Source organism: Sorex araneus, chromosome X, assembly GCF_027595985.1.
Source record: "Sorex araneus isolate mSorAra2 chromosome X, mSorAra2.pri, whole genome shotgun sequence".
NCBI classification, from domain to species: domain Eukaryota; kingdom Metazoa; phylum Chordata; class Mammalia; order Eulipotyphla; family Soricidae; genus Sorex; species Sorex araneus.
This window is the reverse complement of record NC_073313.1, coordinates 163,865,477-163,887,288: the sequence shown is the minus strand read 5'-3', so window position 1 is coordinate 163,887,288 and position 21,812 is coordinate 163,865,477. Positions and strand designations below refer to the sequence as shown.

The 21,812-nt window shown below is 56.5% G+C and overlaps 2 protein-coding genes across 5 annotated transcripts in view; both read left to right on the top strand.

Annotated features, from left to right (window-relative positions):
* Positions 1-617: 617 nt before the first annotated feature.
* The window catches only part of TNR (tenascin R), a 265,395-nt gene continuing 244,200 nt past the window's right edge, over positions 618-21,812 (top strand). For 2 of the 4 annotated variants that reach the window (XM_055120164.1, XM_055120163.1), the window contains exon 1: positions 618-1,063. The gene's annotated coding sequence lies outside the window, so the exon portion shown is untranslated. The remainder of the gene's footprint in view (positions 1,064-21,812) is intronic. The other 2 variants (XM_055120162.1, XM_055120165.1) reach the window with 2 other exon arrangements.
* LOC129399854 (adhesive plaque matrix protein-like) lies at positions 7,064-20,326 on the top strand. The gene is made up of 3 exons (XM_055121218.1): positions 7,064-7,228; positions 7,411-8,884; positions 20,276-20,326. The coding sequence occupies exons 2-3, from the start codon at positions 7,733-7,735 to the stop codon at positions 20,324-20,326; spliced, it is 1,203 nt and encodes a 400-aa protein (XP_054977193.1). The 5' UTR covers positions 7,064-7,228; positions 7,411-7,732.

Sequence of the window (21,812 nt, the reverse complement as noted above, 5' to 3'; positions counted from 1 at the left end):
GGCAGTTGGCGGAGACACAGCCCCCCACGCTGCAAACTGGGCTGTGCTGAGACTGGCTCCGGAGGGCAGCTGGGGACCGTTCAGAGGGAAAGAGAGAGACTTTAAAGCCCCCCCTGCCAGAGTTTCCCAGCGGGGGTCTCCTGCCGGGGTTCTACCAAAGGTCAGCCCTCACCCCCAGAGCCAGCTCAAAGCTCCCGGCTCTCAGGGGTTTCCAGCCCTGAAAAAGAGCAGCAGGTCCCATCAGTTCCGGGACCCCCCCCCCCGACTTCCCTCTCAGTCAATGGGGGTCTGGGGAGTTGGCACCCCCGGCTTCACTCGGGGTGTCTACAAAGACACCGCCCCAAAGCACCTAGCAACGCTCCATCCCTTCCAGTCCTGCCCCACCCGCACCTTCTCTCTGCCCTGGCCTCCGCCCCCCCCCCTGGGCTCGCCAGCGAGAAGACTGACGGCCCAGCCAGGAAGCTTCCGAGCAGCACCCTCCCTCCCCTTCTCCCCCCCACTTCCCTCGCCTCCCCCCCCCCGAAAATTCCTGGGTGCAGTCTGGTCGGCAGGAGGGCTCAGTTGTTTTCCTTTTTGGGGCCACTAGGGGGCGCTTTGTAGGGGGGAGGATGGGAAAACCAGAGGCTTAAAAAAAAATCGTGCTGCTGAAATTTCAGCAAGAGGGGAGAAAGAGAGAGAGAGAGGAAGAGAGGAGAGAGAGAGACGGCAAGGCATCCCAAGCTTCCTGCTTGCCTCCTTGGCAGAGAGGCAGGAAGGGACCCAGCGGAAGCCGTTGGTTCCCCCCCACGCAGAGCCCGAGAGAAACAGGGTCCTCTCCGACCCCCAGAATCTGACTTTGGGGGGTCTGCATCTTGGCTCGCCGCCCCTCGCCTCTTCCCCCCTCCAGCCCTCCCGGGCCGGCGTTCCCGTCTCTCTCTTCCCGAATCCCCTTCCTCGCCGAGAAGCGGGGAGACGGTGGGGGGGCTCTCGAGGTGAGTGCCGGCCGCCGGCCCCAAGAAGCTCCTGGCAGGAAAGCATCCCTGGCACCCCGCCGCCCCGCCGGCAGCCCCCCGTGGCCCCCCTGGTAAGTCCAGCGCACTTGCTTCTTGGATCACCGCCAGGAGCGTGATTTCAGGACCATGGGCAGCTCCGAGATGCCCAGCCTTCCGCGGCTGGCTGGCTGGCTGGCTGGCTGGCTGGCTGGCTGGCCGGCCGGCCCTGGGTTCCGGGCAAGGGCTGGCTCGGAGGTTACCGCGGTCTCGCTTCTGCGTGGGGACTCGTGACGCTCCAAACTGCCAAATTAAAGGGCGATGTGGTGGCTGGGCTTGGTGGTATGTGTCTGCGTGTGCGTGTGCATGTGCGTGCGTGTGTGTGTGTGTGTGCGCGCGCGAGCGTGCTGTGCAGGAAGGAGACAGCTGAAGTGTGAGCTAAATCCTCCACCCCCACCCCCACCCCCCCGTGTCTTTTCGGCCCCTCTCTCTGGTCAGCTGTGTGAGCTTTCGCTATGTAGCTAGGAAGCCGGGTCAGTGCACCTTCTTTTAACTCTTTCCCTCCCGGCCGCAAGCGGAAAGTGCCACCCAGGAAGGCAGCAGGGGGTGGAGGGGGGGCGGGGGGTGCCATGGAGAGTTAAAAGTTACTCTCCTCCGAGCCCCAACTTGCGGGTGGGGTGTGGGTGCCGCTTGCAGCGCTGGCTTTCCGGCGGGGGGGGCTCCCTCTGGGGTGCAACAGGTGATGGGGAGGGGGGTGGGTCGGGGGGAGGGGTCACCTCAGCCCTGACTCCCAGGGAGAGGGGGTGTCTGGGGTCTGCACTCAGTGGACCACGGGGGCCAGACCCCCGATCGATGGGGGTGATGGGGAGAGAGTGAGGGCAGAACCCGCCACCCCAGCCCTTGCCATGATTTAGGGATCCATTCACAGACATTGTTTCCCCCCTGGGGGGCCACTTCGGGGGGCCTCAGGCTCACCCCTGGCTCTGCGCTTAGATGTCACTCGGGATGCGGCTCAGGGGACCACTCAGAGGTTGGGCTCAAACCCGGGCTTGTAAGAATCCGCTCTGGCCCTTCATGCAGATTCTTCCTTATTTTCTTGCTTTTGGGTCCCACCCGGCGATGCTCAGGGCTGACTCCTGGCTCTGTGTTCAGATGTCCCTCCTGGCGGTGCTCAGGGGGCCCGATGGGTGTGCCGGGGATCAAATCTGGGGGTCTCTGGGAAGAGTGAACCGGGCCTGGAGTGACTCCCGAAGGATTTAAGTTCTGCTGCTTTCTTTACACGCGTGGAGGGTGCTGGGGACAGGGTTCAACCCTCTGATCTTGGGATGATGACTCTGCTTTTATTTTTTATTATTATTTTTTATTTTTTGCTTTTTGGGTCACACCCGGCAATGCTCAGGGCTGACTCCTGGCTCTGCACTCAGGAATCACCCCTGGTGCTGCTCGGGGGACCCTATGGGATGCTGGGAATCGAACCCAGATTGGCCGCGTGCAAGGCCAACGCCCTCCCCGCTGTGCTATCGCTCCAGCCCCTGACTCTGCTTTTAATTTAGCCTCAAGTTCCCCGGCCAGGCGCGGGGGCACAACTCTGCATCCCAGTGGTTGGCCTAACGGGGCCCGGCCCTCGGCCTCTGAGTCCCCAACCCCCCTGGATGGCAGGAAGTTGGGGGTTTGGGGAGTCGGAATGAGACGCCCCTCGAGCACTGTTCGTGTTCCCACCCCTTTGAACCCGAGTGAGTTCTGCATGAAAGGTCCCCTGCAAGCTTCAAAAAATAAAATAAAGGTCTGATGCCCCGGCTCTGTCCAGAGAGGCCAGTGTGTGTGAGCGGAGTGGCTGCACTTAGCGGTCATTACGTCGCTGACCCCTCCAGCCTCTTCTGAGGGGTCTTAGCGCCATCACAGGCCCCTTGATTCTGGGCGGGGGAAGAGGGGACATTCAGAGTGCTGGGCTATGGGGCTGGAGTGATAGCACAGCGGAGAGGGCGTCTGCCTTGCACGCAGCCGACCAGGGTTCGATTCCCAGCATCCCATAGGGTCCCCCTGAGCACCGCCAGGGGTGATTCCTGAGCACAGAGCCAGGAGGACCCCTGAGCATCGCCGGGTGTGTGTGACCCAAAAAGCAAAAAAACAAAACAAAACAACAAAACCAAAAAACACAGAGCGCCAGGCTAGTGGCTGCAAGAGCAGAGGCAGAGGCTCAGGGCTGCTAACAGCCAGAGCAGGGCTGAGCTAGGCGGATGGCTAGACATTGGGGCAGGGGTGCGGCGTGCTGGAGGCGTAGAGGCTGGGGTCTCGGGGCTGAGTCCCTTGCCCCACAATTCTAGAGTAGATGCACTTATGGGACAGCCCGTGGAAGGGTGGTTGGGGTCTCAGAGCCGTGGCTGGCTTGTTTCATGCTCAGATCCCTGGGCCGTCCTGTTGGCGACTCAAGTCCGTGGCGCTCTCATCCGGGGGTGGGGGGCTCAGATCCGTGGCTGAGTCTTGTCTGGGGCCTCCGATCCGGGGCTGTCTGTTTGGGGGGTGGGAGTCACAGATCAGCGAGGAGCTGGGGGTGCTCTCATTCAAGTGCTCTGCCACCTGGGCTCCAGCCCTGCCTTAGAAGGGAGTGTGAGGCCACAGTTCCCGGAGGGTGGAGGACGCTTGTCAGCCACATCTGTGGTTACGGTGATGGAAACGGTCTTTTTGTTTGGTTTTGGGTTTGGGGGCTCACCCAGCGGTGCTCAGGGCGTACTCCTGGGGGTGCTCTGGGGACCATGTGGGATTCGGGCATTGAACCCGGGTCTGCTGCATTCAAGGCATATATATATACATATATATATATATACATATATATATGCCAACCACTCCTGACCCTTGTAACAATATTTTATTTTTTTTAATTTTTAATTTTTTTCATAACCATATTTTAAAAAATTGAATTTGATAGGGCTGATACTCATTTTCAGGCTAATTAGTGAAGGCTCTGAGAATAAGTGACCTGCCCCAAGTTCATGCCAGTTCAGAACCCAGACACGATCTCTTGCAGTTTTCATGTAACATCGATGCTAGGAACACCTTCCCCAAAAGGGTTTTCATTCTTTTTTCTCAAATGCCTGTGTCCCGAGCCCTGAGCACTGCGGGATGTGCCTCCCTGCTAAAAAAGTTAGCAGTTTTGCAGATGATTGGCTGCACATGTCTGCCATGGTTTTCTGTCTGTGTGGGGCTCCCATCTCTAAGCCTTCGTTTCAAACTTTGCATCTGGGGCTGGCGAGATGCTACTGGGGTTAAAATGTTTGCCTTTTTTTTAAAAAAAAAATGCTTGGGGCCTGGAGGAATAGCACAGTGGGGAGGGCGTTTGCCTTGCACGTGGCCGACCCGGGTTCGATTCCCAGCATCCCATAGCCCCCCCCCCCAGCACCGCCAGGAGTGATTCCTGAGTGCAGAGCCAGGAGGAACCCCTGTGCATCGCTGGGTGTGACCTAAAAAGCAAAAAAAAAAAAAAATGTTTGCCTTGCATTGGCCAACCCTGGTTTGATCCCTGGCACTGCATAGATGCCCTTTCCCCAAGAACCACCAGGAGTGACCCAGAACACATGTGCCCTTTCCCTTGGACACATCCAGAAATAGGCCATGAGCACTGCTGGGTGGGGCATCAAAATGCAAAGAAAGAAACAAATAAAAATCCTTCACTTTACTGTAGTACCTGGGACCCCGAGCCAGGCTGTTTTCACTCGGGGCGCGCCGGCGGGGTGGGGGGGCGGGTGAGAACCCTCCCCGCCCCAAGGGACCCGGCCCCTGCAGCCGACCTCCACTACCCAACCACCACGATGCTCCAGGCCTCTCTCCGGACACGTTATAAGACACTTCCTACCCATTTTCCATAATTACCACATCATATTTGATGGCGTTCAGACAGTAGGCAACAAATCATAGAGTAATATATATATACACACACACCTCTGGGAGAGCCCGGCGAGCTCCCGAGAGTATCCCACCGGCACGGGCAGAGCCTGGCAAGCTCCCTGTGGCGTATTTGATATGCCAAAAACAGTACCAATAACAGGTCTCATTCCCCTGACCCTGAAAGAGCCTCCAATCGTTGGGAAAGACGAGTAAGGAGAGGCTGCTAAAATCTCAGGGCTGGGAGGAATAGAGACGTTACTGGCGCTCGCTCGAGTAAATGGACTAACAATGGGATGACAGTGACAGTGAGCGATAGCACAGCAGTTGGGCGTTTGCCTTTCATGCAGCCGACCGGAGTTCGGTTCCTCTGCCCCTCTTGGAGAGCCTGGCAAGCTACCAAGAGTATCGAGCCCTCGCGGCAGAGCCTGGCAAGCTACCCATGTGTATTGGATATGCCAAACACAGTAACAATAAGAGACATTACTGGTGCCCGCTCGAACAAATTGATGAGCAACGGGATGACAGTGATATATATATATATGCATATATATATATATATATATTATGGCAGAATCTCGCATGGCAGAGCTTGGAAAGCTACCTGTGGCGTATTCGATATGCCAGAAGCAGTAACCATAATGGGCCTCATTCCCTGACCCTGGACGCAACAGGGACAAGTGGAGACATTACTGGTGCCCACTTGAGCAAATCGATGAACAGCAGGACGACAGTGATACAAACAGTGATACAGTGATTTATTTATATTTATGTGTATATGCTAATCTCTCCTGCGGCGTATTCGAGATGCCAAAAACAGTCACAAGTCTCACCATGGAGACGTGACTGGTGCCCGCTCGAGCCAATCGATGAACAACGGGACGACAGTGCCACGGACAGTGCTATATTTATATATTGTAGTGCACATGTACACGCATACTGTAGTGCAACTGTATTATAGTACCCACTCTGCTATCACCCTGTGTGGACTCAGAAATAAATACTAAGGCTGCGCACGTCTCACTCTCTCACTGCCTCCCCCACCTCGGGGAGGACGAAGGAGGGAAGGAGGCCCAGGCTGGTTGGTAATAATTGCAGTTTATTCCAATCTCATCTTCATTCCCTCTTCCTCCCCCCTGCCCACTCTCACAGCCTTAGTTATATTCCCCAATCATGAGGGGCCGGGGTAGCAATTACACATAGGTGTGGTCATACAATCAACAGGTGTATGGGGCTGGAGCGATAGCACAGTGGGAGGGCATTTGCCTTGTACGCGGTCGACCCGGGTTCGATTCCCAGCATCCCATAGGGTCCCCTGAGCACCGCCAGGAGTAATTCCTGAGTGCAGAGCCAGGAGGAACCCCTGTGCATCACTGGGTGTGATCCAAAAAGCAAAGCAAAACAAAACAAAACAAAAACAACAGGTGTAAAGTCCTCCCCTCAGGGGAAGTGTCTTCTAGGACAAATTGTCACCCAGCAAGATGACCCAGCTCAGAGCAAAATACCACCTAGGGTTGCGTTTCTTCTTTCCTTAGTCCAACAACCATCTAAACATTCATCTTAATTCTACTTCTTAATAATATTAGCCATTTTGTATGGACACAGTAAGAGGTACGTTAAGCGTGTAGGGTGGCTCTCTTGGGGACATCCTGCTATAGATCTCAGACTACAGTGCTCAGGCCAGATGAGTCTTTTCTAACCCCAGCAGGGTCCTAATCTAGTTGTTACTCTTTGGATCATGACAGAATTTGTCCGTGACTGTGTTCTTAACTTATAGTTAAGTATTATGGCGCTTGGCCTGGCTTGTTCCGATGCCCAGGGTAGCTCACGGCTTGCCTTGGGTCCATCCAGTCCCTCATCTGGGACCCTGCTCTTGGGGTGCTAGGAAGTAAGGATAAATGAGGCTTAAGATGAGAGAACAAATGCCCCTGAGTGAGTATCATTCAGAGTCAATTAACTCTCAGTCACAAAAGCATAGCATTAACTGTCTTCCGGTGTCTATACAAAAGGGACTTTGCTCTGAAGTAACTATGCAAAGGACAGAAGGAGAAGAGAAAAGCAATATTTCACTCACAAAAATAAAATGATAGGGGGCCGGATCGATAGCACAGCAGGTAGGGCGTTTGCCTTGTACGTGGCTGACCCGGGTTTGATCCCCGGCATCCCATATGGTCCTCCAAGCACCGCCAGGAGTAATTCCTGAGTGCAAAGCCAGGAGTAACCCCTGAGCATCGCTGGGTGTGACCCAAAAAGCAAAAAAATAATAATAATAATAATAAATAAAATGATAGATTCCTGAGGAATCTGACCTTACAAGTTAACAGAGTGTGGTTAGGGGAAAGGTGATGGGCTGGTTGGGGAAGCAGAGCACAAAGAAAGAGGTGACAGGGGCTGGAGCGATAGCACAGCGGGTAGGGCATTTGCCTTGCACGTGGCCAACCCGGGTTCGAATCCCAGCATCCCATATGGTCCCCTGAGCACCGCCAGGAGTAATTCCTGAGTGTAGAGCTGGAGTAACCCCTGTACATCGCCGGGTGTGACCCAAAAACCAAAAAAAAAAGAGGTGACAGATAAACACAGAGGAATGGAGAGTCTCGGGAGCACTGTGATGGGAGTAACCCGATAAACGTAAGCTCCCTGGAGCAAGGAAGAAAGGACAAACCAGTGTTGTCCCACAACTCTGGCCTAAGAAATGGTCATTTCAAACATGTATATGTGGGGAGGGCTGGAAGTGAGCTATCTAGTCCAAATACCCACACTCGTACGCACACTTATACTCACATTCACACTCACACACACTCATATACACTCGTACTCATTCATACTCACATATTCATACCCACACTCAAACAGACTGATACATTCATGCTCACACACACTCATACATGCATCCATACTCACACTCATACACACTAATATTCATTCATATTTATACCCACTCACACACTCATAATACATTCACGCTCACACACACTGATACATGCATTCATACTCGCATTCATACACACCCATGCTCATTCATACTCATGTATTCATACCCACACTCAAACACACTGGTACATACATTCATGCTCACACACACTCATATATGCATTCATACACATACATTCACGCTCACACACACTGATACACGCATTTATACTCACACTCATACACACTCATACTCATTCATACTCACATATTCACACTCACATTCATACACACCCATACTCATTCATACTCACATATTTATACCCACACTCATACACATTCATACTCACATATTCATACCCACACTCAACACACTCATACATTCATGCTCACACACACACTCATACACGCATTCATACCCACACTCATATACATCCACACTCATTCATACTCTCATATATTCATACTCATACACACACTCATACTCATTCATACTCACATATTCATACCCACACTCATACACACTTATACTCACTCATACTCTTACATATTTATACTCATATACATATTCATTCATGCTCACATATTCATACCCACACTCATACACACCCATACTCATTCATACTCACATATTTATACCCACATTCATACTCACATATTCATACCCACATTCATACACACTCATACATGCATTCATGCTCACACACTCATACACGTATTCATACTCACACTCATACACACCCATACTCATTCATACTCTCACATATTCATACTCATACACACTCATACTCATTCATACTTACATATTTATACCCACACTCATACACATCCATACTCATTCATGCTCATATTTATACCCATACTCATACACATTCATACTCACACTCATACATGCATTCATGCTCACACATACTCATACACATATTCATACTCACATTCATTTATACCCATACTCATTCATACTCTCACATGTTCATTATCATACTCATACACACACTCATACTCATTCATACTCACACACTCATACTCACACAAATACACATACTCACACTCATATGCTCATACTTATGATCACACACTCATACATTCATCCTCACCTTCCTCCATTCTGTCACACTCATGCACAAGTAACATATTCATGCTCATATACTCCTGGCCACACACTCATACTCGCATTCATACACTCAAACACACACTTGGACACTCATCCACTTACAGTCATACATTCTCACACTTACACTCATGTACAAGTACACACAGTCACAACACTCTTGTTCACACTCACACTTAACTCATATACACTCATGTTCATTCACCCACACTACTCACTCACCGTTCATCCTCACTTGTATCTCTTGTCATCCCGATGCTCATCGATTTGCTCGAGCGGGCGCCAGTAACGTCTCCATCCATCCCTGTCTCGTGCTAGTGTAGCCCAAAGGCGTCTGCTCGCTCCAGGAACACGAAAGAGCCTTAAACCATTCACTCAGGGTCTTGACAAGGAAGTCTGACCATCTCATGGGTGGGCGGGCGGGCAGCCCATGGAATCCAGTTAGTCACAGCTCTAGTCCAGCGGTCATCCTCACACTCATTTATCGACACTCACTCGTCCACTCATCCTCTCATTGACTCATACACACTCATGCTTTCACACACCAACACACTCATACTCAAAACACAAATGCACTCATACACTTACACGCTCAGACTCTCCGTGCCTGCCCGCCTTTATCACCCACCCTCTATCTGTGGGTCTCGCCTTGGAATGTGTGTGTGTGTATGTGTGTGTGAGTGTTTGAAGCAGACGCCCCCTAATCCAGAGTCAGGCTTGTAGTGGGCTGGCGCATCGGCCAGGGGCGGCGTGGACCTCCCGTTTGTCTAAGTCGCTGCTGGCATCCATGCTATGCTCGGCCATGCACATGCCCTGGCCACTAGGTTCAGCACCTTCTTCCCCAACCGAGCACTGGTGGGAGCCTTCTCCGCTCCCCTGCCTCTGGGACCGGGCTCCAGGCCGGCTCGAGTCTGCGAAAGCTCCTTCCTGTCTCCACTGGGCTTCGGGGCTCCTGGAAATGTCATGATGGGGAGTCAGAGGCCCTCGCTGGACTGAGTCCCCCGGGTGAAATCTGGTGGGTGGTGGTGGGCATGGGGTGGCAGAACCCACCGGCGTGCTGTCTCGGGAGGCCTTTCCAAGGCACTGTCTGGTGCTTAAAAACCACCGCCTCTTGGACCCGGAGCCAGAGGGTTATGGGGAGGTCCTAGCCTGGCACGTGGCCAGCTATGACCCCCAAACAAAAAAACAGAAAAATAAAAAACTTTTTAGTTTTTGGCATTTGGGGGTCACACCCGGCGATGCTCCAGGGGGTTACTCCTGGCTCTGCACTCAGGAATCACTCCTGGCGGTGCTCAGGGGACCGTAGGGGATGCCGGGGATCGAACCCGGGTCTGCCGCGTGCAAGGCAAATGCCCTCCCCGCTGTGCTATCTGTCCAATTCCATTATTATTATTATTATTATTATTATTATTATTATTATTATTATTATTATTATTATTATTATTATGTGGCCTTTTGGGTCCCACCTGGCGATGCTCAGGGCTGACTCCTGGCTCTGCACTCAGGAATCACTCCTGGCGGTGCTTGGGGGACCCTATGGGATGCTGGGAATCGAACCCGGGTCGGCCGCGTGCCTGGCCAACGCCCTCCCTGCTGTGCTATCGCTCCGGCCCCGTCACGACTTGTTTATCTTGGAACCTTTGGACCCCAGTGGTGTTGCTATAGTTTGAATGCAGCCAGTAGCGGGTCATTTCTTTCCTTTTTTTTGTTTTGTTTTGTTCTGGGTTTTGGGGGGCCACACCCAGCGACGCCCGGGGCTGAGTCCTGGCTCTTGTAGCTCAGGGATCACTCCTGGCCGTTCTCGGGGTCCCTAGGGGATGCCGGGGATCGAACCCGAGTCTGCTACACTCAAAGCAAATGCCCTCCCTGCTGTCCTATCACTCTAGCCACAGAAATGGTCATTGCAAGGTGTGTGTTGTGTGTGTGTGTGTGTGTGTGTGTGTGTGTGTGTGACGAGGGTAGAGGTAGGGCTGGACGTTGGCAAAGGATGTTTCAGCATCTCTCCCACTACGCTCTGTGTTGACATGCTCCCGATAAATTATGAGCCACAAAAAAAAAAAACAAGCGTTGGGGGGCTGGAACCATAGCACAGCGGGTAGGGCATTTGCCTTGCATGCAGCCGACCCGGGTTCGATTCCCAGCATCCCATAGAGTCCCCTGAGCACCGCCAGGAGAGTCATTCCTGAGTGCAGAGCCAGGAGGAACCCCTGAGCATCGCCAGGTTGGGACCCAAAAAAAAAAAAAAAAACAACCAAACATTGTAATCATCCATGAGGGGACCGTCAGTGGCATCCAACCCCCAGCAGCCTGCGTGGGAGGACCCCGCCGTCTTGGCCCGCCTGAAGCCCGCCGTCCGACTCGGCGCATCCCCTGCGGCCCGGTTGCCCCCGGTCCCTTGCACAGACGCGGTTGCGTCCTGTCTGCATCCCTTCTCCTGCGCCTGCCTTGGTCCCCGGGGAGTCCCCGGGTCAGTGGCTTCGCTTCTCTCGGGGGTCGGGTCATCACCCGGGTCCGGTGGGCGCGGGGCGCTGGGCTGGGCTTGCTTCTCCTCCGTCCGCCTCCTGTCGTCCCGTCTGGTCAGGACCCTGCTCTTCACGCTGGAGCCGAGATGCCCGGAGCAGGGGGTGTCCCAGAGGCCAGCTGAGGACATGGGGGCGGGGGGCGGGGCGGGGCGAGCGCGTCCTGCCCCCTGCCCCCTCCCACGCAGCGGCCGGGTCTGCATTTGGCAAATCATGCAGAATGATGAAACAGCGTTTCAGTGGTCCGGGACCCCCCACCTCTCCACCCCTGTCCCCACCCCGGGGGTGCCCCGATCGACCGTGATTCACAGGGGACAGACTTCACTTCCTGTTTTATTTATTTTGCTTTCTGGGCCCCACCCGGCGATGCACAGGGGTTCCTCCTGGCTCTGCACTCAGGACTCACTCCTGGTGGTGCTCAGGGGGCCCTATGGGATGCCGAGGATCGAACCCGGGTCGGCCGCGTGCAAGGCCAACGCCCTCCCTGCTGTGCTATCGCTCTGGCCCCAGGACATTGATGTTTTACCTGACTGACCGGGACACGGGCCGGTCACTCTGTGCTGTGTCCTCTGACGGGCTCCCTGGCCCTCTTTGACGTCAAGTTGATTTGGGGGCCAGGTTAGTGCCGGTTTCCTTCTTCTCCTTTGGCACCAGGAAACGGGCAGGAGGATATTTTGAAGTCTTGGCCACATGTCCTTTGCTGGTTGATGGCTTGGAACGGCGGCTCTCGGGGGCTGACCTTTGAGGCCAGGCTTGGGCCTGAGCCAGATTCTCTCTGGGCTAGAGATTCAGAGCTGCCCCACCCCTCTCTCTCTCTTTCTCCATCTCCCTCCCTCTCTCTCTCCCTCTCTCCTTCTCTCTCTCACTCCCTCTCCATCTCCATCTCTCCCTCCCTCTCTCCCTCTCTCTCCCTCTCTCCCTGTCTCTCTCCTTCTCTCTCTCCTTCTCTCTCCCTCTCTCCTTCTATCTCCCTCTCTCTCCATCTCCCTCTCTCCTGCTCTCTCTCCCTCTCTCTCGCTCTCTCTGCCTCTCTCCTTCTCTCCCTCTCTCTCCATCTCTCCTTCTCTCCCTGTCTCTCTCCCTTTCTCTCTCTCCTATCTCCCTCTCTCTCCATCTCCCTCTCTTTCTCCCTCTCTCCGCCTCTCTCCTTCTCTCCCTCTCTCTCCCTCTCTCTCTTCCTCTCTCTGCCTCTCTCCTTCTCTCTCTCCCTCTCTCTCCCTCTCTCTCCCTCTCTTTCTCCCTCTCTCCCTCTCCACCTCCCTCTCCCTCTCTCCTTCTTTCTCCCTCTCCTCTCCCTCTCTCTCTCCCACTCTTCCTCCCTCTCTCTCAACTTCTCTCTTTCTCCCTCTCCCCCTCTCTCTCTGTCTCCCTTTCTCTGTCTCCCTCTCTCCCCCCTCTCTTCTCTCCCCCCCTCTCTCCCGTTCTTTTGCCCTTTATTTTATTTTGGTTTGGGGGCCACACCAGGCGATGCTCAGGGCCGACTCCCAGCTCTGCACTCAGGAATCCCTCCTGGCAGTGCTGGGGGGGGGGGACCCTCTGGGATGATGCCGGGGATCGAACCCGGCTCGGACACGTGCCCGGCAGACGCCCTCCCCCGCCACGCTGTCTCCCCGGCTCCCTTCGATGCTCCTCTGGGTGTTATTTATGAAACGTTTCCCTTCCTTTATAATTATGTTTTCCATGCAAAGCACCTCCAACAGTCACCTCCTGGCTAGGCTCAAGTAATTGTCGGAGATTTTTTTTTTTTTGACGCCGTGCAATTTCAAAGGCTGGAGTTTATATGGATTACCTGGAATTTATCTCCTCCGGCACGCGGGGGTCGCGGAGGGGCTCTGTGGCCGCCATACCTCCCCCCTGCCTCGCGTGGGGCTGTAAACTGTGTCTGTGCTGATGGTCTGTTGCCCTCAATGGGTTTCTGTGCCGCAGAGGCCTTAGTTGGGGGGGCTGTGGGGGGCTCTTGGGTCCGTCTCTGTGCAGAAGGAGGGGTGTAGGTGTTGGGGGGGTGCTGAGAGCTGGCCAGCTGGGAGCCCGAGGCTGCTGCATCCATGCAGGCGGCCTGAACAGGGGTCAGAGTCAGGGACAGAAGGGACTCCCCTTGCCCCGCTGAGAGCCCCCACCCAGGGGGGTCAGGCGGGCGAGACGCGAGGCCATGTGAGAGGGGGCCTGTCTGTCCCCCTTCCCTGCTCCCGGCTGGGCTCCGGGGGAGACGGCAGCTCCCAGCCCGGCCGCCCGAGCTGCCTGTACTTATTTATAGAGACGGAAATGAATGAAGGCGGGCGGGTGCACGCGCCACTCGCTGCAATTCAGGCCAAGGCTGTTGTCCCTTGCATCTGGGCCTGGGGTTCAGCGGTTCGGGACTCTGGGGGCGCTCGGGAGCCGGGAGGTCTCAAAGCATCAGCTGGAGGGGAGGGGAGGGCGGCGGGCACACTCTCCCTTCTCTCTCTCCCCGCGCTCTTTGCTTTTTTTTTTTTTGGGTCCCACCCGGCGATGCTCAGGGGTTCCTCCTGGCTCTGCACTCAGGAATCACTCCTGGCAGTGCTCGGGGGACCCTATGGGATGCTGGGGATCGAACCCGGGTCGGCCGCATGCAAGGCAAACGCCCTCCCTGCTGTGCTATCGCTCCAGCCCCCTCCCTGCGCTCTTTGAAAAGCCGCAGGAAACGCAGGCAGAGGGCACCCCGGGAAGGGCCCCCCCAGGGCTGGGGCTGGCCACCAGGAGGTGGTTTTTTGCCAAGTTTGCTGTTCCTCTTAGTGTGCGGGGGTCCCACGCGTGGCTCAGGTGAGGCGGGACGAAAGAGACGGTCACTTGCTCCCCGTCCGCCTCTGCCCCCCCACCCTCCCCCTGGGACCTAGGGTCACTGGGTTCTTGTCTCACCTCGAAGGAAGGAATTTCAGGAGTGGACGGGCAGGGAAGTGACGCAGGTTTTATTTGGAGGGTTTGGAGGGAAGGAGGGAGAGAGAGGGGGAGAGGGAGGAGAGGAACGCGCTCAAGAGAGACCCCAGGCTTCTCCGAGGGCGGAGAGACCCCGACACACACCCCAGCATCAGACAGGAAAGCGTGAAGGTCCCCATCAGAGAGATAGACAGAGACAGAGAGACAAAGAAAGAGAGAAAGAAAGAGAGAAAGAGAAAGAGAGAGGAGAGGAACGCACTCAAGAGAGACCCCGGGCTTCTCCGAGGGCGGAGAGACCCCGACACACACCCCAGCATCAGACAGGAGAGCACGAACGTCCCCATCAGAGAGATAGAGAGACAGAGACAGAGACAGAGAGACAAAGAAAGAGACAAAGAAAGAGAGAAAGAGAGAGAAAGAAAGAGAGAAATAGAGAGAGAGAGAGAGAGAGAGAGGAGAGGAACGTGCTTGAGAGAGAGCCCGGGCTTCTCCGAGGGCGAAGAGACCCCGACCCACACCCCAGCATTAGACACGAAAGCATGGAAGTCCCCATCAGAGAGATAGAGACAAAGAAAGAGAGAGACAAAGAGAAAGAGAGAGAAAGAAAGAGAGAGGAGAGTAACGTGCTCGAGAGAGACCCCGAGCTTCTTCGAGGGTGGAGAGACCCCGACCCACACCCCAGCATCAGACAGGAAAGCGTGAACGTCCCCATCAGAGAGATACAGAGACAGACAGAGACAGAGAGACAAAGAGAGAGACAAAGAAAGAGAGAGAGAGGAAGAAAGAGAGAGGAGAGTAACATACTCAAGAGAGACCCCGGGCTTCTCCGAGGGTGGAGAAACCCTGACCCACACCCCAGCATCAGACAGGAAAGCATGAATGTCCCTGTCTCAAGAGGGGAGATGCGGGTGACACGTGTCTCATGTGCTCGGTCACGTGGGCGCAAGCAGCACATGGCCTGGGGGTGCCCCCAGCCCCAGCCTGGACCCCCGCTGGGCCCCCACCACTGGACACCCCCTTCTGGGGTTTCCCCAGGGGGCCTGTCTGCAGCTCCCACTGATGCCCCCCCCTCCACAGCGCAGCCCTTCGGGGACGGGCACTGCCTCCCGGAGGCGTCTTCCTTGCTCAGGCTGGGGCCTGCCTTGGTCACCGAAGGACACACACACACACACACACACACACACACACACACACACAGACACACAGACACACACAGACACAGACACACAGAGACACAGAGACACATACACACACACAGAGACACACAGACACACACAGACACACACAGACACACAGACGCACACATACACACACACACCCACACACACACCCTCTCAGCCTCTCACCCTGGAGCGGATGCCGCTGAGGTAGCTTGGCGGGGCGGGGGGAGGGGAGGCGGGCTCTCTGTTCGCTCGGGATTTCAAGAGTGAAAATCCCGCGCCCTAAAGACGCCCTAAAGACGCTCAGGCTCAGAGTGGGGAGGCGGAGAAGTTTCCTGGAGAGGAGGAGAGAGAAGGAAACGGCTCCCGAGTGGGGCGGGACTCGGGCAGGGCTGGGTGAAGAGGAGGTCTCGTGGGGCTGGAGCGATAGCACAGCGGGGAGGGCGTAGGCCTTGCACGTGGCCGACTCGGGTTTGATCCCCGGCATCCCATAGGGTCCCCTGAGCACTGCCAGGGGTAATTCCTGAGTGCAGAGCCAGGAATCAGCCCTGAGCATCACCGGGTGTGACCCAAAAAGCAAAAAAAGGGGCTGGAGTGATAGCACAGCGGGGAGGGTGTTTGCCTTGCATGCGGCTGACCCGGGGTCAATCCCCCCGCATCCCATATGGTCCCCTGAGCACCGCCAGGAGTGATCCCTGAGTGCAGAGCCAGGAGGAACCCCTGAGCATTGCTGGGTGTGACCCAAAAAAAGCAAAAAAAAAAAGTCTCGTCTCAACAAGTATGACAGAGAACCCCGGGGGGGTCTGCAGGTGCTCGGGCTGGTGGGGTCTGTGGCCATCTGCGTCGGGCACTGTCCAGTACCTTAGCCTCGGTGGGCCTCAGCTCTGGGCAGACTTTTTTTTTTTTTTTTTTTTTTTTTTGCTTTTTGGGTCACACCCAGCGATGCTCAGGGGTTACTCCTGGCTTTGCACTCAGGAATTACTCCTGGCAGTGCTTGGGAGACCATATGGGATGCCGGGGATCGAACCCGGGTCGGCCGCGTGCAAGGCAAACGCCCTACCCGCTGTGCTATCGCTCCAGCCCCCGGGCAGACTTTTATGATGGACAGTTGTTGACTCTGTTTATCAGGGAAGGCCCGGGAGTTTGCAGGGGATCATAAATGTAGGCTGGGGCTGGAGCGATAGCACAGCAGGGAGGGCGCTGGCCTTGCACACCGCTGACCCGGGTTCGATTCCCAGCATCCCATAGGGCCCCCCGAGCACCGCCAGGAGGGATTCCTGAGTGCAGAGCCAGGAGGAACCCCTGAGCATTGCTGGGTGTGACCCAAAAAGCAAAAAAAGGGGCCGGAGCCCCAAGCACAGAGCAAAGAGTCAGCCCTGAGCACTGAGATGGGAGTCAGCCCCGAGCACAGAGCCAGGAGTCAGCCCTGAGCACAGAGCAAGGAGTCATCCCTGAGCACTGAGGCATGAGTCAGCCCTGAGCACAGAGCCAGGAGTCAGTCCTTCGGGGGAAACAGGCCTCCCTGGCCAGCCTCTGGCTGCCTTCCTGGTCCACCTGGCGAGGCCCACAGCCGGCAGAGGCCAAGGAACCCGTGTGGAGCCCGGAGAGCATGTGTGTGGGGGTCCCCCCGGGATCTGCCTGCCCGGTCCTCAGCAACGGTGAGAGGGGCCGGCGGGACGTAGGCCAAGGAAGCAGATGGGTAGAGGAAGCGCCAGACGCAGCAGCTGACGGGCCTCGGGGCTGGTTTGTTCTGGAATTGGAGCACCAGGCAGGGAGCCCGCGGCTGTCCCCACGCAGACGGGCCAGATGGGGCAGTGGGGGACGGTCACCCGCTCGGGGAGGGGGCAGTTAAGGGCGAGGCCACCCCGGGTGGCGAGACGCAGGGGAAGAGAGAGCCGGGGCGATGACACAGTGGACAGGACACTGGCCGGGTATGCGGCCAACCCGGGTTCGAGCCCCGGCATCCCCGGAGGGTCCCCTGAGCCCAGTAGGAGTGAGGCCTGAGCACAGAGCCGGGAGTCAGCCCCGAGCACCCCCGGGTGGCCGCCCAATGTAACGATCAGAAAAACAATGGTGGGGGCTGAATCCTGGCTTTGCTTCTGGGAATTCTGAGAGGGTCCCAGGGGAGCAGCCCCGGCCACGGTTATGACTTCCTGCCGCTTCCTGTCACGTGGCACTTCCCAGGGCCTGAGATGGTGCCCCCGCCCCGCCAGGGGTCATCCCTGAGCACTGAGGCAGGAGTCAGCCCTGAGCACAGAGCCAAGAGTCCCCCTGAGGGAGGGGAGAGGGAGAGGGAGAGAAGGGGAGAGGGAGAAAGAGGGAGAGAGAGAGGGGAGGGAGGGAGGGACAGAAGGGGAAGGGAGGGAGGGGAGGGGGAGAGGGAGGAAGGGGGAGAGGGAGGGAGGGGGAGGAAGAGAGGGGGAGGGAGGGAGAGAGGGAGGAAGAGAGAGGGAGGAGAGAGAGGGGGAGAGACAGAGGGAGAGGGAGGGGGAGAGAGAGGAAGAGGGAGAGGGAGGGGGAGGATGAGAGGGGAGGGAGGGGCAGAGGGGGAGGGAGAGGGAGGGAGAGAGGGAGAGAGAGGGAGAGAGGGAGAGGGAGAGAAAGGGAGAGAGAGAGGGAGGGGGAGAGGGGGAGAGGGAGGGGGAGGGAGAGGGAGGGGGAGGATGAGAGGGGGAGGGAGGGGCAGAGGGGGAGGGATGGGGAGAGGGAGGGAGGGCCAGAGGGGGAGGGAGAGGGAGAGAGGGGGGAGGGAAAGGGAGGGGCAGAGGGGGAGTGAGAGGGAGAGAAGGGGGAGGGAGAGGGAGAGGGGGGAGGGAGAGGGAGGGAGGGAGAGATGCAGCCCACAGTCCCGGATTTGCATTTCCCAAGGATGGGGACCAACCGAGTGTGTGTTGATGGATGGGCAGTCCCGGGCATGGCGGATGCACACAACGGGGTATTATTCTGCTTTTACAGAGAACGCCACAGTCTCGTCCTTCTCAACAGGACAGGAAACCTCAGGGCGTCGCCTTCAGTGGGGTGAGCCGGGCAGAGATGAGTGCGTGCTGGCAAGTTCCAGGGAGAGGGGAGGGAAGAAAACTTAAAGCCCCGAACTCAGGGGGCGGGGGAGGGAGGGAGGCAGGGGAGACGCCCGCTCCCTCCCCGGGTCACTCTACTGTCACTGTCCTGTGTAATTTTCTCTCCCGTGTACCGCCGGCAAACACAATGTGCTTTCCCCTCTTCAGTTCCTTCTTTGTTGTTTTTCGGGGGGCCACCCTCAGAGTAAGTGCTCAGGGCTGACTCCTGGCTCTGTGCTCAGGGATCACTCCTCCCGGGGCTCAGGGGATCCGATGGGGTCCCAGGGAATCAAACCCCGGTTCTCAGCCACGTGCCAGGCTAGTGCCCTGCCTGCTGGCCTGTCACTCGGACCCTGTGCTGCTGCTTCCTGTTCCCGTCTGCCTCCCTCTCCCAGCGCCCAGGGCCTCGCCGTCTCGTCACGCCTGCTCGCCTGGGCGCCAGCCTGGGTTCCGTGAGGGGCCCCGGGGCTCCCCCCAGACACCCCAGCTTCCAGCCTACAGAGCGGGAGGCAGTGTGTGGGCAGGGGGTTCTGGGAGGGTCTCTCTGGGGAGTCTGGAAGCGTCCTGCAGTCTGGGTGGGGAGGCGAGGGGGGAATGCAAGGGTGATCCTCTGTGTGTGTGCACATGTGTGCACATGTGTGTTTGTATGCACATCTGTGCATCTACATGTATGTATGAGTGTGCACATGTGTGCATGCACATGTGTGCATGTGTGCACATGTCTGCATCTGCATGTTTGTATTGTGTGCATCTGCATGTGTGTGCATGTGTGTTTGTGTGCATGCACATGTGTGCGTGTGTGCATCTTTGTGTGTACACATGGGTGTATTGCATATGTGCCTGTGTGTGCATGTGTGTTCGTGTGCATGTGTGCGCACGTGTGTCCATGTGTGCACACGTGTGCATCTGCATGTTTGTGTGTGCACCTGCATGCGTGCGCGTGTGTGTTCATATGCATGCACATGTGTGTTCATGTGCATGCACATGTGTGCACATATGCATCTGTGTGTGTCCGTGCATGTTTGCACATGGGTGCATTGCATGTGTGCCTGTGTGTGCACATGTGTGCTTGTGTGTATGTGTTTGTTCGTGTGCATGTGTGTACATGTGTGTGCATGTGTGTACGTGTGTGTGTAGGAAGAAGGTCCAAAGGCCAGGGGCGGGCAGGGCCACCCTCTGCTTGGGGCAGCCGTGAGCTGCCCGAGGAGAGGACGTTAGTGTGTCGGGGGTCCAGGCCTCCAGGGCCCAGCTCAGAGGCGCCGCCCGCGGGGAGGAGGGAGCAGTGGGCTTGGGGCATGGGGGTTCGAGGGGATTCGCGGCTGTTCCTGGCCCCTGGGGAGGCCCCGCTGCCCGCCGCGTCCCTTTCCCCACAGCCGCGTCCCTTTCCCACAGCAGGCGCATGTTTGCACCGTCCAGTCTGTTCACGTGGAGTCTTGTGCGTGGACACGTGGTCGTTCCAGGAAGCACCTCAGACAGGCTGAGCCTGGGACCCTCAGAGTCTCGGCCCCTCCCTGGGGTAGAATCAGGCTCTGGGGGTGCTGGGGGGAGCCGGGGGTGGGGGGCAGCGTCCCGTGTGTCTTTGCAAACGCCGGGTCTCAGCCGGCCTTGCTGCTTTCTCTCCCTTGTGTGAAAAAAACAGAAAATAAAAAAGCGGTCCTGGAACGCAGGTCAGAGGTCACGTGCGTGGTGGGTCCCTGAGGAGGGGGAGGGGAGCAGGCGCGATGGCTCTGTCCCGTCCACGCCTCTGGCGGGGCTGCCGCTGCCTGCCCCCCCCCCCCAGCCCAAGTGCTTCCCCTATCGATCGGCGGTCAGCAATCCCGGCCACTGTTGACACTGAGCGGACACTGATCAATGCTTCAGTGATGGCTTAGGGAGACGGCCGGGGGGGGGGGCGCGGGGGGACGCCGGCCCAGGGTCAGCGCCTGGGGAGAGCTACACGCACACACAGATGCAGACACACACAGGCACAGACAAACACACAGAAGCACACACACAGGCACACACAGACACAAACACACAGAAGCACACACACAGGCACACACAGACACAGACAAACACACAGAAGCACACACAGATGCACACACAGACACACACATAGATGCAGACACACACACAGACTCACACACAGACTCACATGGGCATGCACACACACAGATGCACACACAGGTGCAGACACACACACAGCCTCACACACAGATGCAGACACACACAGGCACACACAGAAGCGCACACAGACTCACATGGGCACACACACACGCAGACACACACACAGATGCAAACACACAGACTTATGCAAATGCAGGCACACACACAGACACACACGCAGATGCACACACACATGCACACGGATGCACACACAGACGCACACACACAGATGCACACAGATAGACAGACACACAGGCGCATAGACACATACATGCACATGCAGACACATATGCACATGCACATGCACACGACAGACACACACAGAGAGACATGCACAGACACAGATACATACACACAGACATGCACACACGCGCACAAACACACGCAAGACAGACACAGATGCACACACAGATGCAGACACACACAGGCACACACACAGATGCAAATACACACAGACACACACACAGACTTATGCAGGCACACACACAGACGCATACGCAGATGCACACACACATGCACACAGATGCACACACAGACGCACACACACAGATAGACACACACATGCACATGCAGACACATATGCACATGCACATGACAGACGCACACACAGAGACACACACATGCACATACAGCACACAGATGCACATACACGCACAGACATGCACATGTGCACACAAACACACACAAGACAGACACAGATGCACACACACGCACACACACGCACAGCTCCTTCAGGGCTTGGGGGCTGGGGCGGGGGGTGTGAGGGTCCCCCCAGGCTCTTGCCTCTCTCCTGCGAGATGCCCAACCCCTCCTCTGTAAGCCGGGCAGGGCCCCGGCTCTCCCTGCTGTGCAGATGGGACTGACGACCCCCGCCCACCCGGGATCCATATCAAATCCTCTTAAATGTGAGAATAATAAAAATAATGATCAGAGCCTGGCAGGCTCCCCATGGCGTATTCAATATGCCAAACACAGTCACAACAAGTCGCACCAGGGAGACGTGACTGGTGCCCGCTCGAGCAAATCGATGAGCAACGGGACGACAGTGCGACAGTGCCAGTGGAAATAGTAGTAATAATAACAATAACAATAACAATAATAATAATGTTAATCTGAGTTTCAGCAGCTCTGCACAGTTGGGCCCTGGTGTCGTGTTGGTGGTCAGGGTTAGA

Bases quoted from the DNA above. Each gene is read 5' to 3' on its own strand.
- LOC129399854 (XM_055121218.1), top strand. From the start codon at position 7,733: ATGCATCCATACTCACACTCATACACACTAATATTCATTCATATTTAT. The intron at 8,885-20,275 runs GTAACATATTCA...CCCCCCCCCCAG, and splicing joins TCTGTCACACTCATGCACAA to CCCAAGTGCTTCCCCTATCG.